We start from the raw sequence: 11,269 nt of genomic DNA on the forward strand, positions 1-11,269 counted from the left end.
TTCTAGCGAGGTAGCCGCATGAAAGCCACCAAAATTCTTGAAAGCGGATGCAAACCTAAATTTTGGATCTTCACAGGAGTTGAATCATACGAAGTGCTCTAAGCGCTTCGTATGATTCGTATGAGGATCGGGTTAGTTAGCACGAGCGTGACAAGCGATGTTTGCATGGTAACTTTTCGCTAAGTAAAACATTCGATATCAAGAATAAAGAAAGCAACTTGACTTGCGTATATTTGTTCCCACAAGCAACTCTTACGCACATTGGGAGCTTCAAACAAACATGAAGTGTTGCACCCTTTTGCCAACTTGTGTTTTTAGTATAAGCCATGCGTGTATGGCAACACTGTACATCGCATGCTATTTTCCTTTCGGTCCTGAGGTGACCGTTTTATGTTTTATTAGTCTTCGAGACATGTTCGAAACTAAAGCCAGGGCTTGGTTCAGTGACCTAGTTGAGCTGAACCGCTGGTCTTGCTGCAGCATAGTGCTGGCAAGACTTCTTGACAGCCTGTGTTAAGCACAATGTGGCCGTTTCTCTGGTTATCGGATTAGAATAAGTCGAGTCATAAGGCTACAATCCTTCTTTCACTTCTATTTTAGTTCCATAACATGTGGGAGACACACTTTATTTTGGTATTATGAAATCGGGCATTATTTTCGCTATGAAGCTCCCACGTGACCTTAGGATGTGAGTGGGACATGTCTGTATCTTTAAGACTCAACTATGTATTTAGCTGCGCATCTATTCCAGCACAATACAAATTCATTAGCCCTTCTTGAAGACCTTATATCAAAAGTTAACAGTGGAAAACCTCACCAAAATGTTGCAATATTTAAAACAGAGCGACGGATTAGCTGAAACAAAGTGAAAACTGGAGGTGAACCAGAACTGAACCGCTCTTCAAGCCGTCGTTTCGAAACCGAATTCGAAACGGAACGTTTTGGTGAAACCATTCTGAACAGGTTTGGGATTATGTTTTACACAGTAACGTTGCAAAATATCTTGACACAGTGGTGAAACAAATAAAGTACCAAACAAATAAACGCACGATTCCGCATTGTCCGACAACATTTCGACAAGTTTATTAAGAAAATGCTATTAGTGTTTAACAACACAATGGATTTATTTCTAACGAAACTCTATCTGCAGCTATACTAATCTTTTGCAATGCATTATTCTGCCATACATAAAATGAAGGGGTCGTACTAGTTTTCCTAAATATTGAAAAAAATATTTCATACAGTCTGCCATTGGATATTTCTGTGGAAATCAGAAGGCTGTGGCTTTACTCAGAATGCAATATGCTTAAACTAATTTATTTTCTAGTCAACTATATAAAGTATTTATTTATTTCCTATCCCATGTTCAAGATATACCATGAGCCATACCACACGGATGCATTCGCTATTTCATGTTATTTTTCTCTTTACTTGAATGCAATTGTTTAATCAGTGCCTTTTCCAGAGGCTCTGATGTAAAATTGCATTTAAATACTTGCAAGGTTATAGGTAGCGAAAATGTAAGAAATTTGCTAGTACAGCCATAGCAGAATGCCCTGTTACGGTCTTGTTACAAGGCATCGGGAAAAATATTATTTAATAGTGAAGATGTTAGCTGGCCATATGAGTATCATTTTGCTCCAGATTTTAGCAATCGCGATAGAAATTACCTATGCTAAAGGAGGACATGCATACGGAAATTTCGTAGCAACTTTCAGCATCGCAAGCACAAGACCCACCAAATATTGAGAAGTTCTCTGCCTTCTAGGGGCAGTTGATAAGTGTCACTTAGCTATTCAACTACGCTGCCATCTGTGACTAGGTAAAACAATATGCCTCATACATTTACAGTATATGCAGAAGGGCTCTTAGATTTCTTTTCCGATAGATTTCATGGCCCTTCAGAAAAGATTTAGAGTTTCTCGCGCTACATTTCAATACCGCGCCGTACCTATTGCACGATGGCACCCACCTGAATGCGAGCGTCTAGACACTCTGGGAGCGACGTACCTTTTTTGAATGCAGCACACTTCATGCGTTCCACGATAGTGGCCATCTTTACCAAGTGAGGTCAACGTTGGCATGCCTGCTGTGCGCACTACAGCCCATCGTCGGCTTTCTCATGGAAACTTGCCGGAACTGAAGGGTGCACAATGTTGCTTTCCGCAAAACTTGTAAATAACTTACACTTTTACTTGCCGGACGCATTCGTTGCGTTTGGACATCCTCCTCTGCACATTTCGAGTGGACATTTCCAGGTTCTTGGGGACAGACTTACGACTACCTTGATTTTACATCTCCGAAGGCGTTGCATATGAACTACAATCCCAATCACCTGTAAAACGAAACATGCAGTCCAATGGGCACTTCACACACCAAGACAGGCTCTGCAGAGACAAAGGCCGTGGCCTTCGCAGCAACCGCTTGGGTAATGTGGCGACGACCAAGATTAAAACACGTTGACAGCAACTGGACCCCGATTAATGCACTGTACGGCGAAGGCACCTAGGTCACCCAAAGAAAATCAAGTTTTGAACTCGGGTAATGCAACGTCGATGTGACGCTTTGAGAGAAGGTCATTGTAAGGTATCCTGCATCAATGCGTGCAGTCCGGGAATTTCCAACAGCAAAGCACGATGGGGCACAGCTGACATAGACGAATCGCACACTACACTGTCTGCAGCTACAACGTGACACCACTGTAGGAATGCTTCACGGCCACATCGGGTCTCACTTGTATCCTTATAGGCGGGTTCTCTGGGAATATCTCTTGCGGAAATGAATTTTACTCGGAATGTTAAGCCGGTGAGCCCAGCTTCCACTGCGGCAGACAGCCACTGTGTGTTCCACTATTGAACGGCGGCTCATCAAGATAAACAAACAGACGGTGAAAAGAGGGAGCTTTCCTGCGGTGGGGAGGGTGGTGTGGGCATGCTCTCTTTCCTACCTTCTCTCCACTTCCGTGCGTTCCGCGCCTTTCAGAGCATAGGCGGCGCGCCACCGGAAGGCTTCGATGCCACGCTTCATAGCACCAGCGTTGCTCGTTGTCGCTGACGACTTCCGGCGGTCTGTATATTCCGTTTGCCGCTCCAGTAACGAGGGAGTATGCGCTGCGAGCGATCTGCGCACGCTTTGCTTTGAGTTAGGGCCAGAAGCGGAAGACCCACAAATACAATCCATTCATGCATGGACGGGAGGGAAAGCAAATTTCATTCGTCCTTCGTACGACTTCCCACGTTTAGGTAACCCACCGTGGTGGTTGACTGACTAGGTCGTTGTGCTGCTGACAACAAGATCGCGGGTTCGATTATGGGGCTCGGGGACCGTATTTCAAAAGAGACGAAATGCTAAAATTCGCGTCCACATTACAGGAGCAAGCAGAAGACCAAATGGTCACGAAACGAATGTGCAAGTACTTGTCCCATCCGTTCTGACTTCCTTTGATTATGTGTTTTGCGCTTCATAGTTATTAAAGACGCGTGCACTTATATTTAGGTGAAAAATAAAGAAGCCTGGTGGTCAAAACCAATCTGAGCCCTCGTAATTGCGTCTCACGTGACACGTAGTGCTATTTCTTGACAAGAAAACCTCTGCGGTTTAGCTTTACCTAAAGCTCCTGCATTCTATAACCATTTCTCCACTAAAACCCTACCTCGACTCAAGAAAGTAAATTGTACTGCTTGAAATAAGAGGTTACAGCGCTTCACGATAGTACATGGAAATTCATGAGATGTTCAGTCATTTTTTCCGTGGGTGGCGCTCCTTTTAACTCGGTGGAGTACAGAAAGAGCTTGCAGTCAATGATTGTTTCAGAATACTGATGCAAGGTTTTCGAAATCCCTGAAATCTTTAAATCAATAAAACGCAGTTAAACGACAAATCGCGTGGAGCGACTGCGAGGACGGTGTCTTTCGGCGCGATTCGGCACTGCAATAGCTATAGTGCGACAACGCCGACGCAGACTTGGATGTTGACACAAGGGCCTTGACGAGGACACGGAACGGCAACGATGGTTGTGACTGCAAAATGTCGTTAGTGGCGTACTTCGAAATTATGGTGAAAAGCTTATTTACATGCTAGTGATTTACGTGCCAAAAACACGATCTGATTGTAAGACACTGTAGTTGCGGACTCCGTATTAATTCTGATCACATGTGGTTCTTTAAACGTGCCCAAATGCACGGGACACATGATTTTTCTTTTCTTCGATTTCGCCCCGGTGTAAATGCGTCCGTAGCGGCGGCGATTTGATTCTAAAGGGCCGTTCTTAGCAGTGAAGCGCCATAGCCGCTAAGCCGCCATGGCTGCGTTGAAGCTAGTTTGCTGGCAAATTGTTTTTCATTTAAGAAAATACGTTAAACACATCATAAGATTTGCAGCAGATATCACTAAAGCTGCTTTACATATCCATGGCTGCTGATCTCGTAAAAATTCAGACGCTCTTGGTTAAAGCGCGCATAGAGTCCGGCGTAATGCGGACCCGTGCCACACACGTGCCGTTCCGCTAGATTACACGGCGCATGTTAAAAGTAATGTTCTGCAATCGACTCTCACAAAGGCAACAGCGTACCGGCGGTGTTCAGCGTGCTTTGACGCGGCCGGCACGGTAACTGAATGTGTCGTTTCTCCTGCAGGAAACAGCTACGCTAGAGTGCACAGCGCCCTGTCTTGGCTTGTCGGCAGTAGGCTGGGCGACAGTCCGGGTGCACTGGAGAGATTGCGCCGAGTTTTCGCCTTCCTCTCGAAGGAAAGCAAGAGCTCGCTTGCCCCCGCACGTGCGTGTACGAGCTGCGGCAACACCTCATCGGCGCGCTGCGGCGGACCACGTTCAACGCACCGCACTGTATCGGGGAAATATTTTAAAGATTCTTGGCATCGCCGACCTGACGTAGCCAACTTCGTGAGCCACTTTCTAGCAGTGTAGAAGTGCCAGACTGTATTCCAGCTATCAGTGTCATTTGACGGGAGACAGACGCTGCGATATGGCGCGCGATCCGTTGTACGACTATTCGCGCCAGCAGCCAACTCCCGACAGACTCTCAGCAGGCTCCGGCAGCATGCGGCCTCAGGTCGCACGCCGTACACGCGACCAACGAACACCATCGGACGAACTCGCATGATGTCACTGCACCGCGTCGCACATCTGTCACGTCATTCGACGGCTGCAGCCAATTAAAGGGCCACTAGGGCAACGTCGTGGTCAGGTGACATACCCGACGAATCGGAGCGAGTGATCAAGTTCCTCGCCACTCCAAGCACCCCCGTTTATTCATTCTTTATTTTTTTCCTTACTTTTTTTACATCGAACCTTTTTATGGCTAGGATTCCGTGGATTTTTTGTGTACGTCAACGAATCTTCGTGTGCACATACTCAGTTCCCGAATTTGATGCAAAATCACTTCATTCTATGCAAAATCTTATACGTCTCATCACTTGGATGTACACTTTAAGTTGATTTGTTATCGACAGGCACCATTTGGAAGATCAGTACAGTCTCAAGTAGATATTTTTTTTCCTTCATTTCGGCGGTATGAGTCAATATTCTCTTACGTGAGGGACCACTTTTGCGTTAGGTGGGCAAACAAATTCTTACAGATTTAATAACAGACGTGAAACGAGAATATATCTGCGTACCTATCGTCCCGATGACCACCGACCAGGACAATAAATGTGTTCGTACCTTTGTTCAATATTTAGTTTCACCTCTGTTTCGTGTGCTAAACAGCTTCGCTAGTGATACTCCTTCACAAAGTGGAATGGCTCATGACTTTTTTTCTGTGTTTGTTCCACGTGGAGGAACTTGCATCTTTAACTGCTATTGGCGGCACTAAACTTGGCTACAATTTTTTCTGGCACGAAATAACTAAAAGAATAAAGTGGCTTCCAAAGTGAGCCTGTTATGAAACGCAGCGCGACACAGTAAATTCTTGACGTGATTGTGACTCGCACGGGGTCAGCGAAGCCATCGCGGCAATCGCCTTTGCCGTGTGGTTTATGGAGACCGGCTCACCTGGATGTGTAGTTTCCTGACTGCTGCCATTTACTTTACTCAAAACTGGTTGTACTTTCACTTAAAAGCGACACACATGTCCTGGTAACGATTGTGGTGACAAATATAGGCGCTTTATTACGAGCGGCGGATGGATCGCAAGCGCCATCAGCCTCGGATCCGACCTCCCGCGAGCTAGTCTTATATGCCGTCTCTCAGCGGACGCATGGCTTGGTCGTTCGCTATTCGCTATACCATGAGCGTCAAAAGGACGAAATTTACTTTGCACACATTGCTCTTACATATATAGGCGCTCCTCAACGAGAATCGAGCGCTCGGGTAGCAATCGCCACCGCCCACCAATTCGACGGCCTGCGAGCTAGGCCACTGCTAGGCCGGTCAGGCCATAGCAGTCGGCGGTTGTCAGTGGAGCTGTCACTGAGGACGGCACATTCGCAGTGCCGTCCACAGTAGGGAGGGGGGGGGGGGGCGTACATTGTACAAAACAAGATAGCTGTGCACAAATGTTGATTTTGACTTTCTTTGCGACATTGCGAAGTACTCAGAGCGTCCATGCAGGGGAGCGGATGAGTCCTAATTCATCGTACGCTACAAGTTGGACTCCGACGCGTCGCACGACGAATCGCGCTTAAGTTCCTAGCATCAGCCTCGCGCTTTGGCGTCAGTTCTAGGCGTACACGAGTTCGGAAGCGAATGGCAATTAAGGGTGAGCTCGACCATTTGTGGGATTTCGACCAAACTAGAAGAGCGAGAAGAAGACAACTCTGAAAAGGGCATAGCTTAACTTGCTTGAAAATCTAAAGTTTTACTTTATAATATGCTTAATTGTTAAAGGTGTTTTTCAGATATTCTCACAGGGAGTGCCAAGTTGTTCAGCGTTTTCTTTTAAAACACTTGCAGTAGAATAATTACAGCCCGTAAAATTGCAAAGTGTGAATAATTAACTTAAATATAGGTGCCACAGAAGGCTTTCAGAACATTTTGTGTTCACAATGCCGCAACGTACTATTGACGCCTGTAACTATAGCCGCGTGATGCAGGCACATTTGGATGTTTTGCAGAAATTCCGGTGGCTGCATTCAGCCAACACAAAAGCCTAAAATCTTCCGTCGAATAAATGCGCAGGTGTGCGTGGTGCACAGGCTCGCTGTATAGTTTTCAGGTGGTCGCCCGCAGACCGAAGCACCGCCTTTAAAGCCTTTAGTTTAGCAAGTGCGCATGTTATCTGGCCCGATTACTCATGAGCCACTCTTAGTAATATAGCATAGCCGCAAACTTCGCGTGGCTATTTGATGAATGCCTGCCGCAACGGGCAGCAGAAAATTTTCGTCGAGGGCATCTTGGCCGTTAGGCCTAACCAGTGCTGCTTCGTCGGTGGATGGCGACGAAAATTGCGATATGCTGCACAGTCAAGCGGCGGGAAGGTGAGAAGCCACGTAAGCTTTATGTACTCCTTGATTACATAATGCCTCTGAGACTGCTTGTATCTCTACTGAATCAAATGCCTTTTCGTAATCTACGAAAGCCATATACGGAGGCTTATTGTACTCTGCGGATTTCTCGATAACTTGATTGGAGGTTATCATGCATGTGATCCGTTGTAGAGTATCCCTTCTTGAAGCCAGCTGGTTCCCTTGGTTGATTTAAGTCCAATGTCACCATTATTCTATTGGAGATTATTTTGGTAAATATTTCATATAGTACTGGGAGTAGGCTAATAGGCCTAGAGTTTTTCAATTCATTAGCGTCTACGTTTTTGTGGATTAGTATAATGATTGCATTCTTCTAGTTTTCTAGGACCATTGCAGTCGATAGACACTCCGTATAAATAGCCGGCGGTTTCCAATCAATATGTCTGCTCTATTTCTGATTAAATGAGCTGTTATTCCATCTTCTCCTGTCGCTCTTCCTCGTTTCATATCTTGCAATGCCCTTCTGACTTCATCGCTAGGTATAGGAGGAGTTTCCGCATCCTGTTCATTACTGTTTCTAATGGAGGTATCCTGACTCCTCTGGGTACTTTACAGGTCAGTATAAAATTCTTCCGTTTTTTTTAGTATATCTTCGAGATTGCTGATGATGTTACCTTTCTTATATTTCAGTGCATACATCTTGGTTTGTCCTATGCCAAGTTTCGTTCTCACTGATTTCAGGCTTCGTCAATTTTTTACGGCTTCTTCAGTGTTTATCACGTTTTAGTTTCGAATATCACTTATCTTCACCTTGTTGAAACGTTTCGACAGTTCCGCTAATTCTATCTTATCTCTTGAGTTGGGCATTTTCATTCTTTGTCGTTTCTTTATTAGGGCATTTGTTACTTGGTGACCTTGCCTACTAATTGCCTTTGTGCCGTGCCTACCACTGCAATTGCTGCCTCTGAAGCAAACCTTCATTCGTTATCTTTATGTCATTTAATCTCTCTGTTCAAAGGCTTCATATTAGTTTGCAAGTACCAGCCTCAAATTTTTCCAATTTTAAGCTTGCTTCCTCTAGGTTGACATGTTTCTTCTTGACTATTTTTACTATTCCTCTCTTCAAACTGAGGTGAATCGTAGCCCTTATAAACCTGCGGTCAGTGCAACTTACCCTACCGATCACTTGTATATCATGCACTATGCTGGGATCAGCCGAAATTATGAAGTCAATTTAATTTCTTGTTTCCACATTTCGGCTTTTCCATGTGCACTTTCTACTGCTACGCTTCCTGAAAAAGGTGTTCATTATTCGAAGCTTATTCCTTTCTGCGAATTCTACCAGCATCTCTCCTCTAGCGTTCCTAGAATGGTCGCCGTAGTTGTCCATTGCTTCCTCATCAGCCTGCTTTTTCCTAACTCTTGCATTGAATTCGCCCATTAGTACAGTATACTGAGTTTGCACTATTCTTATAGGTAGTTCAACATCTTCATAAAACTAATCTACTTCCTCATCATCGTGACTGGATGTTGGAGCGTAGACTTGTACTACCTTTAATCTATACCTCTTATTAAGTTTGATTACGACTACAGCTACCCTCTCATTAGTGCTGTAGAATTGATCGATGTAGCCCGCTATACCCTTATAGATTGGGAATCCTATCCCGTATCGCTTCTTATCTGGCAGACCTCTATAGCACAGGACATTGCCGTTATTCAGCAATGTATAAGCCTCACCAGTTTTCTAATCTTACTGATGCCGATGATTCAGCTTCCATTTTTGTTCATTTGCTTCCGGAATAAATTAAGGACGCACACCAATCTCTTTCACCGCAAACACGTCGCACATCTTCCCGTTTGCCGCAGTCACATCGCATTTCGTCCCCTGTGGCTTTTGGCCGCACCCTTTCGGAAAACTAGGAAATGCAGACCTCGGAGGTGGTGCTGCATTGCCGATTACTGCAGCAAATCCTCTGTCTGTGCCCACAAGGAGAAGTGTAATTGACGTTAAACTAGACGGCGTACCTGTGAGGCCCTCGTCGACACTGGAGCCCACGTATCTGTAATGAGGGCTACCCTCCGTAGACGTTTAAAGAAGGTCCTCACCTCACCCCATCAGCTGCCCGAGTGCTTCGTGTGGCAGACGGCGGTGTACTGGATGTTCTTGGAAAGTGTACTGCGCGCTAAGTAGAGCCAGCCGCCCTACTACTGTTCTCTTTGCCGTGATCGACAACTGCCCTCACGACGTTATCCTTGGCTTGTACTTTCTATATATTGTTACGTTATATAAGGCGCAGACAAAAAGCTATGCACAAGTATATTTACAAGAAAATACGCTGCGCTTGGCCAAGATGCAACAGCCCGCGCTAGCTTCTAATCGTCGTCGTTGTCTTCACACTGCTCGCCTTTTTGTTATCGCACATATTGTTCCGTAGCACTACCCCCGGCTGCAAAAGCGCCGTCCCGGAGCGACTAAAGATTGGACTCGGAAGCAGTGTAGTAGGCCTTGAGCCTACTGACATGCACGACATCACTAGATGCCAAAGGAGAGGACGAGGTTGAAGCGACTACACGAGCACGAGAGCACCAGGCGAAAACTGTACGTCACGATGGCGGGCGTTGTACTGACACTGCTGAGTGGTTTGTGAGGCCGTCAGTCGAGCACGGGCAAGCTGGCGTGCATGATCGGCGAGGGCGATGGCGTCGCGCGCATACTCGCTTGTTGAGATCGCAGCATGAGGAAGTGCCGTGTCTAGGGGCAAGGTAGCTTCGCGACCGTACAGTAGATAAAATGGAGAAAATCCGGCGGTGTCGTGCCGGGAAGAATTGTACGCAAATGTTACGTAAGGAAGAGCAATGTCCCAGTCGTGGTGGTCCTTGGAAGCGTGCATGGACAGCATATCGGTAAGAGTACGGTTTAACCGCTCTGTCAGCCCATTGGTTTGAGGATGGTATGAGGTAGTCAGCTTGTATTGAATGGAGCAGGAACGCACAATGTCAGCGATAACTTTAGAGAGGAAGTTTCGACCACGGTCAGTAAGCAGCTGTCGCGGGGCGCCATGAAGCAAGATAATGTCACGCAAGAGAAAGTCCGCAACGTCAGTGGCGCAACTGGTAGCGAGAGCCCGAGCGATAGCGTATCGGGTGGCGTAATCAGTGGCGACGGCTACCAATTTGTTCCCAGAGGATGACGTGGGAAAGGGACCGAGCAGGTCTAATCCAACACGAAAGAACGGTTCCACATGGACGGTGATCGGCTGGAGATGACCAGCAGGTAGCACCTGAGGTGTTTTCCGACGCTGGCAGGGATCACAGGCAGCAACATAGCGTCGAACGGAGCTAGCAAGACCAGGCCAATAGAAGCGGCGGCGGACGCGGTCGTACGTGCGGGTTGCCCCACGATGTCCTGCAGTGGGTGCGTCATGCATCTCAAAGAGCACAGTCTGTCGTAGCTGTTTTGGCACTACAAGAAGAAGATCAGAGCCGTCAGGGAAGAAGTTCCTTCGATACAGAATGCCGCCCTGAGGACATATCGGCGAACGGATGCGTCGGTAGGTGTAGAGGGAAGACGCTCGATAAGTGCTCGCAGCGATAGGTCTCGGTACTGCTCATCGGTGATGTTAGCGAAGGCAGACACAGAGAAAATGCCGTTGGCGGTACTATTGTCGGCGTCGGCAGGCTCGTCGACCGGGTAGCGAGACAGGCAGTCAGCATCCTCGTGTAGTCGGCCAAATTTATAGGTGACAGTACACGAATATTCTTGGAGGCGTAAGGCCCAGCGACCAAGTCTTCCTGTAGGATCTTTCAGTGAGCATAACCAGCAAAGCGCGTGATGGTCTGTGACAAG

At 46.6% G+C, this 11,269-nt stretch overlaps 1 protein-coding gene across 2 annotated transcripts in view; it reads right to left on the reverse strand.

Moving 5' to 3' along the window:
- LOC126530660 (galactosylgalactosylxylosylprotein 3-beta-glucuronosyltransferase S-like) overlaps positions 1-2,844 on the reverse strand; it is a 65,735-nt gene extending 62,891 nt beyond the window's left edge. For both annotated transcript variants that reach the window (XM_050177927.3, XM_055070349.2), the window contains exon 1: positions 2,011-2,844. In XM_050177927.3, the coding sequence (XP_050033884.3) occupies positions 2,011-2,056 (46 nt within the window). In that variant the 5' untranslated portion in view covers positions 2,057-2,844. The remainder of the gene's footprint in view (positions 1-2,010) is intronic.
- Positions 2,845-11,269: the final 8,425 nt, after the last annotated feature.

This window comes from Dermacentor andersoni, chromosome 4, assembly GCF_023375885.2.
Source record: "Dermacentor andersoni chromosome 4, qqDerAnde1_hic_scaffold, whole genome shotgun sequence".
In the NCBI taxonomy this organism is placed as follows: Eukaryota; Metazoa; Arthropoda; class Arachnida; order Ixodida; family Ixodidae; genus Dermacentor; species Dermacentor andersoni.